Source organism: Lissotriton helveticus, chromosome 1_1 (genome assembly GCF_964261635.1).
Source record: "Lissotriton helveticus chromosome 1_1, aLisHel1.1, whole genome shotgun sequence".
Classification (NCBI taxonomy): domain Eukaryota; kingdom Metazoa; phylum Chordata; class Amphibia; order Caudata; family Salamandridae; genus Lissotriton; species Lissotriton helveticus.
This window is the reverse complement of record NC_136057.1, coordinates 995,786,026-995,804,291: the sequence shown is the minus strand read 5'-3', so window position 1 is coordinate 995,804,291 and position 18,266 is coordinate 995,786,026. Positions and strand designations below refer to the sequence as shown.

Genomic DNA, 18,266 nt, shown 5'->3' with positions numbered 1-18,266 from the left:
TTAAAAAAGGGGACAAGAAACACAAAAACCTTGGAAGAGCTATTCAAGTGTTGCTTTGTGTTTTAAATAGATAGGGAATCACATTCATAGGTGGAAAATGCAACATAGGATGCATTTTTCAGATTGGTTTTTAAGATGTCAAGCGGAGTACGATGATGAATGTTTGGTATAAAAGACAATGGATAGACTTTTACAGTGTGCATTTGTAATGCTTTAGCTAAATGCACGTGGCTAATGTTACGCTATGCACACTTCCCTTACCAGTTCTCACTAGTGCCTCTGGGAATACATTTCTGCTAAAAATGTTAAATCTTTAAATTTTTTAACAATTGTTTTGAGATTGTAATACTATTTTATATTTGACCTCTCCCTTCATTTTTCCAGTCTGCATGTATTTTTATTTTGACAGTTTGGCAACAAGCATATCACGTTTTGGTAGCCCTTCTTTGGGCTATGTCTAATCGGTCCTCATCTGCAGTAAAAGATCTAAAAGATCAAAAAGCACTGGTGATGCTACAAGGCAAATGCAACATATTATAATCTTTATAAAAGGTTCCCAGAGAAGCGAATGGAAGTGGATAAATGCTGGTCTACGTCCATAATCGTGTCCAGGCCAATGTATAAGCGTGACTACATGAAAAGCCGTAACGTTCAAAGCATATGAGACTGTCTTAAATGATATTGCTAACAAACACTAACACTGATAACATTACTTTAGCCAGAGCAAGCAGGAAGCTCTACTATGCAATGCAATTTGAAATGTGGAATCAATCAACACTACATACCTTGTACTAGACATACTCATGTCCTTGGACCCACCACTAGAAAGTTGTTCTTAGAAAGATTTTGCAGTGGACCCACTTAATTTGTGAAATGTTACAGTATCTTTATTGAATTAATAAACACAAAATACCTGGCTGACTAGCTGGAGGTAGAATAACTTTTTTTAAAGAGAAACATCAGGTTTCATTTAAACGAGAAACTAAGCTAAAATAACCTTTGCAACTCTATCTTTTAAAATGAAAAGAGTGCATGAACTGAAAAGCAGTGGTCTGATCAGAGAGTGATTTAACCGAGAGTACAAGGAAGCATGCTGTTCTGGAGCCCAAGAATGAAGTGTAGTGTAAGTAAGAGTCATACACATAGAATAAAATGGCAAGTCTCACGTATATAGTGATTGGTAAGACAGGAGAACAAGAAAATATGAAAAACACAGCAGGAGTTCAGCTAAACAAACTCTGGAGAGAACACAGACATCTATGACAGAATCAGAAGTAGTCCATAACATCATATCAAGCAAGATATAGACCTGTGACCGGTCTGCAAATTTTAATGAAAGTTTCTCATGAGCGACCCTGAACAGGCCCATTGGCTTTCTGGTAGCACATAGTAATGCATAACACAATCTATCTGGCAGTGTGCTCTATAGTGGTACCTAAGCCTGTGGTAACATCTCTAGAGTACCAAACAGTTATTTACATTTCCTCATCTTGTTGATTTTCTCAAGGTAGTACTTAAATATTATTTTAACCCTTAGGAAGTCAACAAACCTTAACGCAGGAGAGGAATACTTAAGAAAAAAAAATGGAAGGTGTTTTCTTTCTAAACAAAGATGTGAGGTTTTCTACCTGCCAATGATGTTTGCTACCATTTAGACCCTTATTTTTGGATCTCTGTATACAATGGTTTCGATTGAGTATGTGTCCATTACCTGTCACTAAGTTAACAGCTAATTGTAGCAGATAATTTAGGATCGATATGGTTGTGCAGTAGTGTAGGAAAGTAGGATCTGCTTTTATGGTTACCCCCACTTTTTGCCTGGTGTTATGCTGTTTCTGACTAGTCTGACTGGGATCCTGCTAATCAGGGCCCCAGTCTCTGTGCTTCTCCCGTAAGTACTTCAGTACATCCCAGATTGGACACTGGTGTACCCTTATCAGTCCCTAGTATATGGTACTGAGGCACCCATGGCATAGGTACACCAGGGGTCCCCCATGGGCTGAAGCACGTATTATGCTACCCATGAGGGACCATTCAAGCTGTAACTATAGGCCTGCCATTGAAGCCTGTGTAAGCTGGTGCTACCACCACTTACAAAAGATATAGTTTTACCTATATCTAGGGTCACTGCACTTCAAATCCTATTAGTAACCCCTAAAGCAGACCTTTTCAATCCTGAAGGCAGGGTGCTCGGTTCTAAGTGTGAGGGTGCACCTGCATTAGCAGGACACGCCTACAGCCTTCGGAGTCCATTCTCCCGGGCTGTAAGTGCATCAGCCATTAAGATACATAGGGTGGCCATGTATCATTACATGTTGACCATCTCTAAACTGGCTGTAACGAACCCTATCATGTTTGGTATCAAACATGTTGGAATCATAGCCCCACACCATAAACTGTATGGGAGGTATGATTCCATGCACTGTAAAGCTCCTCCAAGGCCCTTAGCGCTCCTGGTACCAGTCTTGTAGACCCGGACAGCACAACATGGCTGCTGTCAACCAGAGACATGTTTCTGCCCTCCTGATGCTGAGTCAAGCTCGAGCAGGGGAAGGCGGAACAATAGGTATCCTGTCACAGGGAGGTGTGAGCACCTTCCAGACAGGTTTTAGAGTATTGGAGCAGGAGGGGGCGCTTGCAAGCGCCACTCAGTCTGCTTGAAGGGCACCCGTTATGCCCTCCTTAGGTATAGCCCAGTTCAAATCAGCTCAGGGAGTTGTTGGCTCCCGCTTTGGCGCAAAACTGGACAAAGGGCATGGGAGTATCCTCCCCACTGTCCGACCCCTCCCCTGGGAGGGAACCCTGAATCTCACCAACCCTTTCCTTAGGGTACTTAAGAGCTTACCTGAGGGTGGGTCCCTAGATTCGTCGTGGGACAAGATTTATTTCAGGACACCACTTCTTCTTTGACTGTCTGGGCACTCTGGACTTCGCTCTGGGCATCAAGGTTGCAACTGTGAAGAATCCTGCTGCTCCTGATTTTGTCCACCTGCTAGTCTGCTGCAACGTACTCCATACAGGAATCTTCCAAGGGCTGTGGGCATCCAAGACACCTGAAGGAATCTCCCTTGAAGTGAAGGAGTTACTCCCCTGCATCAGCAGGAACAGCAACTAAGCTGCCAGTGTGCAGATCCTGGACTCCCTTGGACTCCGAAAGGCTCAGCAACACAGGTGGTGGTTCTACACTTCCCCCAAGGCCTGCCCTGTTCGCTCACCAAGTTTGAGGCCAGTATCTCTTGTCGGGCTACAGGAACCGAACACCTGTGCAGCACATTGACTTGCAGTTGCAAAGGCTTGTTGGCTTCCTCCCACTAAGATCTTCAGGCTCCAAGTAGCCCCAACCTCAAGCATCTCCTGTGACCAAGATCTTCATCTTCACTGCATCACTTGCACCATGAGCGTGCATCTTTGGTGAGCTGCTCGAGGTCCCCTTGCGACTCCAGTGCCTCCAGCCTGTGGGTCCTCTTGAGGGTCATCTTGGACTTTTGTGGGTTCCCTAAATGCTCGGAGCCTGCCCTGACTCCCCTGCTTGTGGTGAGTCACCTGGACCTTGCCGGTCCCCCACACTGCACCTTCTTTGCTTTCCATTGTTTGCAGTTGGCAAGGCTTGTTGGGGCTCCCGACGGACACCAACCCCTCAACTCTCGACATCCGACATGGGACAGCTTGTGACCGGCTGCTGGACTTCTACAGCGTTGCCTGGTCCTCACAGCTGCAGCACCAAGGTCACCGTCATTTCTCCTGCAGCACTCGGCATCGGTGGGCATTCGTCTTCCATGCCTCCTGGTTACTGCTGAGGGGCATAGACTCTGTCCCTTCTGCTTGCAGGTACTTCTCAACTTGAATCCAACTTTGGGTTCCACCGGACACTTTCACCTTCCCCAGTAGCGGCATCTTCCTGAAGTCCTCCATTGGGTTCAACGGCGTTTTCCGACACCATTTCACACCTATGCACCCGGCTTCCCTGGTGTAGGGATCCTTGTTCCTAGGGTATCCACAGGTGGGATGGCTCTCAAACCTGTCTTCCACTGGGTTTCTTCATGGTCCACTGGGAAGAGTCCTTCTTCTTAAAAATTGCAACCACGACTTACCCATTGACTTGTATTGAGCCCGTGCTCATGTTCCCACTCTGCACACAGCATCCGTGGGGTTCCTAGTTACTTACCCAGGTGGTTCCTTGGGTCCCGGCACTTCTACGTCTTCTGGGTATATTCTTGACTCCAATCGTAGTTCCTTCTCACAAGTAGACTAATATAATGAAAACTATATTTCAATCATGAATCAGTATCTATAGTCTGGTGTTACTGTTCGGCTTAGGAGAGCTTGAATATTTCATTCCATTTAAGTACATGCTGTAATTAACAGGTTAATTACATCTTCTGTTCTGCAGAGGAATCTAAATAACATACAGCATTGGTTTTGCCAAGCAATATGTGCCTCTGACAAACTTTTAAGGCAGGTTTAGTTTAATAGGACTTTCAGACATGGGCTCAACCAAGATATAATGTGTGAACTGCCCTAGACACCAACTTCTATTCATTGCTGTTCTGCTTCTAACCCTCCTGTTTTCCATACGGTGGGGGATGTCTAGTGTGGAGAGTTACCAAGGACAGGGATATAAGTCCCCGGAACAGCACAGACAGGACAATAGTACATTCTACAATTTTCCCAGACCATCTCATTGAGATAGCCCACGGTAAAAGGCACCCTTCAAAAGACTTGGCTTTATTATACTATTAGGAAAGTTGAAGAGGGAAATAAGAATTGATCTAGGTCCCTACCAATTGCATGCTACTTCTCCCATTCCAAACCCATGCAATGCTAACCTCTCCTCAGAACACACCTGGGAATTAGTCATAAGAATTGCCTGCTTTTATCGTGAAGAGTCAACACTGCCTGATGAAGAGCCAATCCAAACTCTCGCTAGAATTTCTATCCTACAAGGACATGCTCCAAGGATCAGGGGAGTCAGTTAACCAGAACAGGCTCATGGGTACATTTGGACCTACCCCTCCTGAGCAGCCACGGCCGGTGGTAGGTGTAACTCCAGGGCGGTGACGTAGGGAGGGGGAGGGGCAGAGTGGGGGGTTGTAACAGGTAAGTAAACATAAATAAATAAAACGAATTTCGTTGCGCGCACTGCATCGCATTTGGTGATGCAGTGCACAAAACGAAATTCTTTAATTAATTTATATGTTAACTTACCTGTTAAAGTCCTTAATCCACACATTACAACCCACCACCCTGCCCCTCCCCTTCCCTACGTCACCGCCCTGCAGTTACACCTACCACCGGCCGTGGTTGCTCCTGAGAAAAGCTGCCTGCTTGCTGTGAAACTTTCTTTCTTCCGGAGTACCTGAAGGACCAGAATACTAAAACAGTCCTGTATCAGAGGAGGCTGCTGATCAGTGGGAAAGTTGCCCTGTTAACAGCTGTTTCATGGGTGGAATTTTGAGGACCAGGGCCAGTTGTGTACTGGGGCTTGATTTGTTTGGGGAGAAAACGAGAAGGTCCTGTGTCCCACACAGACGAATCCCACTTAACAGGAATGATGGGACCACTTTGTGAAAATGCTTCTACTTAATTCGTCCTACTATGCAGCACTGAATCTACAGTCCAGAATTACCTGAAGAAGAAACAATTTTGAACTATTGATTTTGCCTCCATAATTATCATGTGAAAGATATTCTGTCTCACTGGAACACAAATGTCTGTTACCTGCTGCTTGGGGAATTAAAATGACAAATACTCTCATTGAGAGAGTCCCCTATCAGTATTTTTGTTCTTTCCAATGTTTTCAAAGTGATGTTTTTTAATTTTAAGTGGTAATGTTTTCAACATGCAAGACAACAGGATAAAGTAATCTATTTATAATGGGATGATAAAAAATGCATTTCCTTCTGTTATTTGGGATCCAGTGTGAGGGCTGTTTTTATACATTATAAGCTTAAAGGAAACAGGGGCTTTCCCCCTCAAAGAATCACCTGGGAGTAGGAGTAATGAATAATACAAGGACACAGGTTCAGTGAGGAAAAATACTATTTGATATACATTCAATGTATGCTTTTAGAATTAATTCCGTATCAATTAAAAAAAGGGAAAGGAAAGATCCATACACATTGCAGTTATATAACATTTTACTGCTTCAACATTGAATATGCACTGTCACTAATTACTGACTACTTTTGTTCTGTTACATATACAATTTACACGTGTGAGCACCTATGTGCACCAGGCACTTAGATCCACACACATTGCAATTGTGTAGCATATTATTGATTCTGAAGTTTCTTTTCCCTTTATTTTAAGTGATATGGAATTAATTCTAAAAGCATACATTGAATGTATATCAAATATTGACTTAATTGATATACATTGCCACGGAGCCCGTGTTCTTTTGTCATTTATACATTGCAAAGCTTCTTGCAAACAATGCAATACTGATAATAGCATTTTAGAAAAATATATATATTTCGATTCCCCATAAATTTTGAACCTCTAACCTATTTTTATCCATTTTTATTTTATCTTATTATTCCAATTTTATATTTAAGCTAAACCTGGTTTGAACCTTTAAGTTATTTGTTTCGGTCTACTGTTTTGTATGTTTGATGCACAAAACATCTTCTGAATTATTTTCTGGGGATTGCCTTGCTGATGAGGCCAAGCTACCAAAAAATAACCTTTCGCAGTTCTTTGGGTTGAGGATAGAGGGAGCCCAGCTCACTTCAAAGCTGCGACCTCTCTTCCTCAGACTTATGGCTGCATTTTCTAAGGGTACGCTTTCCAAGTGTTTCTTCTGATACCACGAAGAGAGAGAGAATAATGATTAACAGCATTGAGAGAGAGTCAGTTTGTCTGGCTAGATGCATGACATCTTGAAGTATTGGTCTTTGATGTAAGAAAAAGCTTCATGTACAACCAAGCACGAGGAACAATAAAACAGGAAGCCATAAATCTCACCGAGAAGGAGGATTCATCTGGTGGGAATGGCACTTCTGATATATAGTCTGTCTTATAAAAGATGTACTTTTGCAATCCTTGTGCCCTGTATTAGATTCTTTGTATTGGGGTTGGTCTTGCCTAGCTGAGTCTGAATGATATCAGAGGCTTGTTTAAAACCCTTCATGACTTGTCATGATATTGCATTTAGAACCAATTATCCAGATAATGGTAGACAATGTTTTTTTCGTTTCACCAAGGCGACTTATTCCCAATGCCATGTATTTCGAGGTATTAACTTTAGGCAGAATGATAGTGCTTTTTTAAAAATGAATTTTAAGCACTGATAGCACCATTCTTGATGAAACTGAGGATAGGTTTGGTATATGAAGAGTGCCATAAATGTTTAATTCTTCACCCTTTTTGTTCACCGTATTGAGCTTAGTTATGATTCTGAACAAATCTTTTGATAATTTCTTTTTTCCCATAGAAAGTTTCCATTCCTTGATGTTTGAAGACTTTATCTTTCACTCACTTTTCTAGCATTGTGCATCCCTCTTGAAGTCGATCTAATAGTATGGCCTGTCTGGCTGTTGCAGTGGTGGTCGGCTTTCCTAATGTTAGAGTACATCCATTTTGCAAAATATTGGGAGCACATTGTCTTTCATTATGTTGAACTATTCGGCAGAACTGAGTGGCATGCTTCTTACTGCTGGTATACAAGGCAATGGGGACAGAGGGACAAATTGAATGCTTGTCATTTAAAGGACGTTTCAGAGCACCGAAGAGGGTTGATTTCTTCCTCCGTGTTTAGTTTGTTCTCAATGCCTTTCGTGTAAATAAACTTTTTGCTATTGATTTTTCAGTTTTAAATAGTAGTAAGGTGTTTGAACTTGCTGCTGAAAAAAAATATGTTGTGGAGATTTTTTTTTTGCAGATCTGGTCATCAGCATGAGACCTAAAAAAAGAGGAGCTCATAAATAAATAATTTCTGATAAATCCAATTTTTTTACATTTTAGATAGAAGATGTGTGAATAAGTAAAGGGAATACAATGAAGTCTTGTAACACCAACTTAGCAAGAAGACTGAACCTGTTGCCTTCCCAGCGGAAACTTAAGTTCCACAAACATTCCTTTCTATGGTGTTTGGCAGAGCGGCACATGTCAACGAAGATGGAATAATCTTTCATACTGGCAAAACAATAACTAAATCTGTTATCGGATCCAGAACCTTATATTTTTCTCCTACCTCGGTGTGCAGGATTTTACTGAGGCTGGTTAAAAAAACACTATTGTTTTAAAAGTCACAGCATCAACGGGAGTAGAGTTGAAGATGGACCTCAAAGTTCTAGGGTCTCAAATAATACATGAAGACTGTTCTTGGAGCACTGTTGCATCAGTACTGAGCTTTCTGAAAGCTTTGCTTGGGTCTTCATTGAAATCTGTTATATCACTAGCTGGTAGTATTGTTGTAGGGAAAGAATATGGGGCTGATTGAGAATACCTGCCAAAGGATGAGTCTGGAGCGGGACTTCAGTGCCTTCTCAGAGGGGTTAGTTTGCCTATGGCCAGGACTCAATTTTGTAATTGTGCTATAACGAAAGGGTATTTTGAACGTCCTCTTACAGTGAAACTTCCTTCAGGTTTAGGTGGAGCTGGTTTTTTAGAAGGATCAGCAGGGTCCTGAGTCAACTCAGAGTATTTTCTAGCTTATTCATTGGCTGTAACATCCTTTTCTGGGTTGTTGGCATGGTAAGCAAAAACATATGCCTCAATGTCGAGTGAGATTTAAGGCCGCAAAGGGCATCATGACATCTAGCAAAATCACAGGCTACACTCTCACCTATGGCCTTTTTTCTGAAGCCCTATTGAGATATTTGGGTGGGTCTTAAAGATATCTGAGTTAGAGGCATACTATCAAAAAGACCTTGTGCTGAGTTGAGACCCTGCTTCGGAGGGAACAGGGCCTTTTCTAGAATGAGACACTACGTGTTCCTAGCAGGCAGGCTGCAGCTTTCTCCTTAAGCCTTATCCAAGACAACTGCCAGCATATACTCTACTATACACCCCCATGGTGTGACTTCCAGGAAGACTAATACTGAGTTTTTTCGATGGCAGACGATGAACCTAATAACAGGATCAATATTATTATAAAAAGTAAAGCAAAGCAAAAGGATAGCTATTGTTAAGGGGTCCTTGAATCACAAATTGGGAAAATGGATGGAAGCTAACTGACAAAGCACAGCTTTGTGAGACCTTACGTGGAATGGATCCTCAACATGACACTATCAAATTCCTCTTCAGTGAGGCAGCTATGCCTATAGTTATTTTTTTTTCAGATAGCACAATTGTAACTTTTTATCCTTTTTCGATGTTTAGGCTTTTTTATTTCTAATTGAAAGTATTACTGTTTTATAATTATCTTTAAAAAAATGCTTTCCTATCCCACACATGGATAAGATATTCTTTCTTTATGAGTGCGAGCACCGAACTGCCAAGACAGAAAAGTAACAAGAAAGCTGTAACTTAATAAGTTCCTTAACTAAACTTCTTTTGAGGAACATTTCAAGTTGGTTTCTATTGCTACTTGTCATCCATATATTAAAGTGGGTCGCACTTTCAGAACTGTGCTACATCACACGAAAAGGTGCGCAGAGCTGTAAAGAGATAAACTGCTGTGAGGGATATTCATAAAATGCATGTTAAGTAGCTGCCAGCAACATTAGGAATTTCCGCTGTCAATGTGCTGTTTTTCTCAAAAGGAGACACTGTTTATCTCCTCTCCCCAACTCAACTCTCCCAACTCCATGGCCCAATCAGACTCCCTTTTTACCTCCTCAATTAAACATTTAAATCTGAGGGAGGAAGCGGCAAATGCACCATCCCTGGCGGGGGAAAAAACACCTACCCTACTCTTCGCGGACGATACCATCTTGATCTCTAAATCCCCCACAGGTCTTCAAATGCTCCTGGACCGCTTTAGTGTATTTTGCACCGACAGAGGCCTTACCATCAACACCTCTAAAACAAATCTTATGGCCATTTCACCTTCCAAAAGATTCAGGAATAATGTCTCGCTCAATGGTGTCCCCTTGGAGTTGGTTGATTCCTTCGATTATCTGGGTGTTAGGGTAAACAGCCGGATGAAATGGAAAGAACACTTGGCCAAAATGCTATTAAACCACAAAAGAGTTTCAGGGGTGGTTTTAAGGGAACAGCGGGAGTCGTCGAGCAAACCTATGGCACCGACTCTTGCAATATATGATGGCCAAGTATTGCCGGCAGCCCTATACGGATCTGAGTTGTGGGGGTTCGAGAACATAACGGAGTTAGCCACATCTGAAAACATGTTTATTAGAGATCTGGTGGCCCTCCCAGTTTCCACCCCGTTAATCCCACTACGGCTAGACCTGGGTAGGCGTCCCCTCAAAGATATAGTGCGTCTGCGCCCACTACTTTTTTGGGTGCGTCTAAGAAGGACCCGGGAGCTCCATAACTATGCTGCAGCTCTAGATGAACTTATCTTGCTCAACACAGGTAACAAGATCAAGTGGTTGTGCAACCTGAGACAGTTGGTTGTGCAACTGGGCTTAAGTGAATCATGGTTGAGCCAAACACCGCCTCCCAAGTCAGTGATCAAGAAGCTCTATTGGGACTGGGTACAGGAGATGGCCACACGCAGAAGTGAAGGGGGCCCTCTCTCCCAGCGATTCCTTGAGATCAAATGGATAAGAAAATTCGAACCCTTCTTAGACTTCATAAAGAAACCCCTGGATAGATCACTTTATCTAAAACTCAGGCTCGGGACTTTACCGGTGAATAACTTCTCTTCTGGGTGGAAAAACCTAGGTGTTCAATCTAAAGCCTGTCCTGGATGTGCAGCCCCCAATGAGTCTGTGGCGCATTTTCTCTTTGCCTGTCCGGCATATAGGGTTGCCAGGAAGAATGGTTAAAACCACTATGCATGGGGTTGGGCCCTAGATGTCATAAAATGGCCCTACGGGTCCTCTGCACTGATACGTCTTCTATCGCTATGGTGTGTGGGGTAGCTAAATATTTGGGTAGTGCATGGCAGACACGCACAAGGAGGGCCAAGCCTACCCCCCCATTTAACTTAACTGCCAGATGACCCCATGACAGGAAGTGTCTTTTTATGGTTCTTATGTTACTGTTTTTAGTGTACATTTTAGAGATTTTGAAAATAGAGTAGTATGTGATGCTGTATGTATATATAGGATTGGTGGGTCCCTGCTCTTTCACCCTTTTAATGTACTGTATAAATTGTATACTTTTATGATGAAATTTTTATCGAATAAAGTAAATACTACATTTAAATTCCTTTTTTGATCCTCTGGTTATTGTTGTGACTGAACTTCAGCTATAAACCACTTTGGAACTCTAATTTTAGATGCTTGTATTGAAAATATATATCCTATTAATTTTCTTTGGAACCACTATTTATAGATATGGAATATAAAACTCAAATGTTTCTCTGAAACATTTACAAAATATGCTGAACTGATTAGAGTAGACACCATGTTATGTGAAATATACTAGTTCCAAGCTTATATACATGATAATAACTAATTGTATGAGCTCCAGTGTATAAATATTTGTAATCTATTTTTTTATTTAGTCTGCAAATCTGTACCTTCATTAGGCTTTATATTCAGTATGCTCTGTAGGCACCATGTGTGCACTATTCCTCAGTCTGGCTATCATATTTGTGAAACGTTGAAGGGCTCAGCAGGCTCATACCTAGCGGCAAACATGCGAGAAAGGTGTTCTTTTTTGGGGCAGTGAAAATAACATAAGCTCTAATGGTATAGAAAATACATGAAAGTTACATTAGAGGTGAAACCAGTGCATGTTTACATCACAATTCACTAGATTTGACTATTTTACACTAACCCCATAATCTGCTTTCTTCTGCAGCACTTTAGCTAACATTTGCACACTGTTGTTCCTCACCTGTTACAAGAAATTGTGGCCATCAGCAGAAATATCAAGGTTTGTTTGTACAAAATTACTAAGAATTCCCCAGTCAGACTTACCAGAAAAAGAGTCTTGATTGGCAAATTGAAAAGTCCACCAATGGTGCTGATATTGTTGTGTGACAAATCGAGATAGGTCAAACTAACACATTTTTCTAGGCCTTTGATTTCTTCAATTTGATTATCTTTGTTCAGCAGAGGAAAATTATCAAGGAAAAAAACATCAATATTTGCAATCCCTATACAATATCTAGGCAGTGGCTGATGTTTAGGTTTTCCCACAAGGAGCAGCTGTTGATAGCAATATAAAGGCTAGGTTTTTGGATTGTAGGTATCAGCCGAAACAATTTTGGTGGATAGGATAATCTTGTTAGGGTTCTACTAAGCAAGTAGGGTTTGCATTTTGGTTCACTTTTATTTAGCATTGTATGTGATACAGGTGAGGCATTTTGCAAACATGGCAACCACCAATTTAAGAACAAAACTGAAGTTGGGGGTCCATTCACATTCAATTTAGTTCACATTTTAGCATGTTGACAAATGCAGGTACTTCACAAAAACAACATTTCGTTAAGCATCCATAATAAATAATTTACAGTATAGTGTCCCATCCTGGAGACTTCACTTGCAAAATACTATATACAGATTCCATACAGAATAATAATTTGTTAATACTTTGAGACAGTGGAAAATATGCTTTGGGAAGAGTAAACTAAGAATTACAAGTCATGACGTCAGTTTACAATAGCAGAGGTCATGTCAGAACTTAAAATAAGAACAACATCTCCAGAGAAAGGGGAATAAGCAGCTGTCATTGGGCCAGAAGTATTAACACTGCATTTTGCGAGTCCGTAATAGCGAATTTTACCGATTCGCTATTATGGACTCACACAATGCAATGTATGTAGGATTCGCAAAGAAAATTGTGAATCCTACGCATTCCTTATTTGCGACTCACAAATTGTGAGTCGCAAATAAGGAATGGCTTCCCATTAATTTCTATGGGCATTGAGGCGCATAGGAATGAATGGGAATTAAATGCGCAATCTGCGAGTAACCAATACGTACTCGCGAATTGCACATGCAATTTCAAGGGTGCCAAAAGGACACCCTGTTGCACCCCTGAAATATGCATGTGCGCACATGTGGCACACATACACGCCCTGAAGGCATGTATGCGTGCCACATGGCACTTAGAAAAAAGCAAAAATGTACATTTTTCTAAGGATTTGAAATTTACCACCAACTTGAAGTAGGTGGTAAATTGTGATTCCTTAAAGCAGGGTCGCAATTTGAAAAGCGATTCCTGCATTGCATTTAGAAAACCGCAAATTGCGATTCTCTAAATGCATTTGCAAAATAGGTAATCACAAAAATTGTGATTCCCAATTTTGTGTATGCCTTTTGGGATGATACATCCCAAAAGGCATTTTCCCGTTCGCCAATGGGCCGATTCGTTTGGGAATGGGAAAACGCTTGTACATCTGGCCCTAAGTCTCTTAGGAGTCAGTCCTAAAGGGCTATAACATAAGCAGAATTCTGAAACAGGACATCGATAAAAGGAAAGATGCAATGATAGAGTAAGAGGAACAATGACTTGGTAAGGAAACAAACAGGAAAGATGGTCCTGGCAAGTGCGACATGACAGTCTACATTTATATTCAAACCCCTGACACCAAGGGAAGGTATACAATCTGTCATGGGAATATGAGTGCAGGAGTTGGGCCAACCCATAGCTCAATGGCAATTATGAGAGCATATCTAAAGTGAAGGTTTGAAAGGTGTATCATTTGAAATAAGCAAGAGTGAGCCCCAGTATGAAAATGTATATTTGGATGCTTTTCTATGCATTTGGGTATTTCATCTGAACTTGCATCATTGGCATTATTATTGTTTGGGTACAGTTAGGCCTACGACCAGAATTAGAGAAGAACCCAAACCAAGCCTTCAAATCTAAGCATTTGGGCCCTAAACTAAGCTAAATGCCAAACGTTATCATATTAAGCACACAACACTAAATAGATAACCTACAACCTAAAAAGCAAAGTCTAAATTCCTAGTCTAACCATAAACCTAGCAACACACCCTAGCATAAGAGCCTAAACCATATTGTCTACGTTTTGAAGATGCAGTTAAGCATAAAACAATAAACCTAAGCCTTGGCCTCAAGGATAAACAGAATCTGAAACCCAGATGCCCATATTTAAATCCCAAAACCAAAGCCCATAACCCTTACTTGAATGAAATTAGTTTACACGATGTTACTCCAAATTCAGGAGTGAAATCAAGTGACTCCAAAAGTTAATTCACCACTTTGTGGCAATCATTTCAAACTTGACCCAATTACTAAGTACTTTGGTGCCAAAGGTTGTCATGGTATTCCAATGGTGCCCAAGAAATACCCAATCGCAGCCACGGTCATGGATGAGGTTAGGCAGGTAATGCAATAGAAACTATCTCCTGTAGGAGATTCAAAAACAATTGCTTGCAACTGGAGACATAACTCAGAATGGTTTATCAAAAATAAGCTGTCACTACTTCGAGCTACCTGAGACCTCAAACCAAATTGAATAGCTTAAAATCACATAAAGGAAAAATACAGCTCTGCCCAAATATATTTCAATCAAAGATAGACAGAAGAAGCATACTTGCTATAAGAACCATTGATTTCCGAGTTGGTGCCGTACACATTTCCCTAATGTACATGTCTTTGAAAGGCCAACAATACAACATTTACTCTAGCAGAAGGTGCATAAAGACTGCAAGGGATGACTATTCCACAAAAGTCATAATAGTTTGTATAAGGAAATACCGCTTATTGCATGATCACCCCCAAAGTTTTGGAGTGATGCAGCTGTTTTTCGATTATGAGAGTGTACTGAGGCCTGATAACCAGACCTCAGTGCCAGTGTTCTAACCCTTTACACAATGTATGTTGATTTAGCTACATCTATTGGCAGAAGTTAACTTACTTATAAGTCCCTAATATATGGTACTGAGGTACCTTGGGCCAGTAAGTTAAACTACAAAATGGCTTCCAGCCTGCCTCTGCTGACTGGAAGAGCAGTCTTCAACTGCAAGTTCGACTTTGTCATTTAAACTAAAAGCAAAGCCCACACGTCCCTTAACAATATATTCAAGTCATTCCTAAGGAAGGCTAATTTAGCCCATAGGCAGGGAGCAGTATAGTATTAGGTAGGACATATATTTTTATATGTCCTAACAATAAAAACCCTAACTTGTCATTTTTACTGTGGATAGCCCGATGGCCCCATTGGCTAGTGTAGAGTTACACACTGACCTAACTGTGCTGTGCTAACTTCTGAATGGTACAAAAGGGGGTGGTGATGGACGGAGCATTCGAACCAATCAAACACTCACACCCAGTCAACAGATCTGGGTTAAATCCATCACCGTTCTTTAGCCCACTCTGCCACCCCAGTTCAGACATGGCCACATGCAAATCAGTCCGACCCTGTGCCCCATGGGAACAGTCCAGCCCGAACCGCCAAGCCATGCCTTCCTTCGACCAGAAACAAGCTTCCTAGGACCGGTTTCTGGCATTTCAGTCGTCTTCAGCCTGAAAGGGATCGTTCTGTGTATTCCTTGCAGTTGTAAATGAGGTGGTTTTGGTCGTAAATGTCTTGTCAATTGGGTCCAGTGGATCTAAATGCAAATAATTAACTTTGTAAGTGGTTAGCCTGATAACTGGACTGCATTCATCCCTCTATGTATCCATGCTCTAATAGGAAAGTATCTCTTAGAGGACAATCTTTTATTTACAAATGAAAAGTAAACCGTTTACAGAGGATTATTCAGTGTTATGAAAAAGATATATTTGAGAACCAGCAAATGGAAAAACAGTCACAGGAACAGTGCTTTCTGAGCTGCCAGACCCACACCAGTGTGAGTCTGTGACCCATGCTGCTGAGAAGAAAATTATATACAGGTATGTGGTTTCAAGGTCCATGCTGTTGAAGACCTAGGTGTGGCACAACAGACATTGACAAAACCTATAGGCTGTTAATAAGAAGCTCATCTTCATTGGACAGGAGGCCTCTCTGTGCTTCCTGGACAGGTTCTGGTTCTGAGATGGTTATCTTTTTATGTGTATTGTGCCTTGTGAGTGTTTTAGCCACTTCTCCTTGGTCAGAGAGGAATTTCCTCTGTATTTGGACCCATAATGGTGGGTTATCACATGTCGTCAGCATTCAAGATATGTAGGATATCTGATGTACTAGAGAGCATGAGTCCATATTTGGGAGATTAGGCCCTCTCATTTGTCTTGTTGTGTCTAGTTACCAAGCTTTCAGTCAATGTTTAGCTCCCTTTAGCAAATTGCTTGATCTCTTCGTCGATCTCTGAAAGGACGTTTCTGGGGATCTTTAGTGATAATATGGCAAAGATGTAATTGAATCATGGGATCATCTTTCCCACTTGAATTCCACCTCAAATGATAGCTGGAGCTGTGACCAATGAGTCTGGAGTTTTGGTAATAGGGGACTAATGTTGCCATGTACTATGTTGTTAAATCCGTGGTTGATCAGTATTCCTAAGTATTTTAAATTTTGGGGCGTACCCATATGATAGTGTAGTCACTAAGGGATGCCTTTGTGGTGGCTGTCAAGTGACAGAGGGCTTCCCTTTGAGCCCACTTGATATTATAGGTAGTGAATGTTGAGAATATTTCATTAAGCTTTGTAGTGATCAGTATTGAGGCTGATGTTCTGAAATGGCCAGCAGAATATCATCAGCGTAAAGTAATATCTTTTAGGGTCCTTTATATGCGTCTAGGCCTCTTTTCTAGAGTGATTTGCAGAATTTGCTGCCAGGGGTTCCACAGCACATATACAAAGGAGGAGGGATAATGACTATCTTTGTTGTGTACCCCTGTTACTCAAGAACGGCTTTGGGAGGAGGCAGTTACAAGTGATGAGAGCAGTCCTGCATTTTGAAAGTAGCCCTGTTTCACTCAGGAATTTTCTGCATCTAGGGTTAGGGCTACCTTTTCATCTAGATTCTTTCTAATCTGCGATAATACAGGTGGAAATTGTGCTTTAATGTCATGAAAGTAATAGTAATGTTTCCCTTGTTTCAGAGCTTGTTCGCACACTGATCTGCTGTAAATGTTATTAGTACTTAAGTGAACTTTTGAGTCAACTGTTTTAAGTTTCTGCTGATATTTCAATAAACATTTAAATCTAAAACGTTCTAGTTGTAGAAACTCACATTTCATTAACAACAGTTTGCATTATCCCTACAGTGTTAATGTGAATAATTTACCATTCAAGTGAGGCATTCAGGATCCTACAGAGAGCACAGACCGCTGCTTCTTTTCTCCTTTCTGATGGGAGGCCACAGGGAAAATTTAATTTGGAGTGTCCTGTGCCCAAAGTTGAACAGTTGGTTGACCGAGATGACGCTGGAATGCTTTCGGCATGATCAGATAAAGCACAGCAGTTATGTTTCGCCATCAGGACAAAATTCCCCATGCAGGAGAGGTAGAAAGGATTTCAGGCTGAGATTAAAGAACTTGAGGTCGGAAATGTTGATGTGACTCAGTTTTTCTTGAAAGGTCTGGAGCCTATGTTTCCTATGTTGTAGACTATGTGCTTTCTAGCTTCACGTAGAGTAGTCTGCTGTGGCTGTTTTCCAGGGAATCAGACTTGCAAGGGATACCCGAAGTATCTGCTGTCGAGTGGTCACAACATACAGTTACAAGCAAATGCTTCTTAAACATTCCAAAGTCGAGCATGTGCAGGAAATCATCCCAGCTCACACTCCAACAATCATGTCTAACATTCCACACCACACAGAATATTGACTCTTTACAAAATCCTGCACCTTAGCATAGAGCTACAGATACAGACCAACATCAACATTCACTAAGATGCAACACTTTCGGGCGATCACATACGCTCCTTTGCTGACCTGCAGCAGCGACACTCACTTTTACCCTCCCAATTCTACAAATATCTACAACTCCGCCACGCTCTTCGCACTCAGCTTCCCACGCCCACTTCCCTGCCAGAGTTTAGCCCCCTAGAGGCCCAGGTCATGATGGGGAACCTAGGGAGGGGTGGGGTCTCCCGGATATACCGCACCTTGGTCAATAATTCCCCTGCATCCCTTGGCCATCTCAGGTCGAAATGGGAGGACTGAGTGGGCCCCCTGGACGAGGCGGACTGGCGATCTGCCCTTATGGCACCCAGAACCCTCACCACGTCCTCGAAGCTACGCCTTGTCCAACTATACTTCCTTCACACAGCGTACTTGTCGCCGGTCCGTCTCTTTTGTGCAGGTGCATGGCCCTCCCCGGCCTGTCCCCGT

At 41.8% G+C, this 18,266-nt stretch overlaps 1 protein-coding gene across 1 annotated transcript in view; it reads right to left on the bottom strand.

Annotated features, from left to right (window-relative positions):
- Positions 1-18,266, bottom strand: part of LRGUK (leucine rich repeats and guanylate kinase domain containing) — a 336,772-nt gene that overhangs the window by 178,956 nt on the left and 139,550 nt on the right. Inside the window, exon 6 of the mRNA XM_078677476.1 lies at positions 11,997-12,121. Coding sequence (XP_078533602.1) covers positions 11,997-12,121 — 125 coding nt within the window. The remainder of the gene's footprint in view (positions 1-11,996; positions 12,122-18,266) is intronic.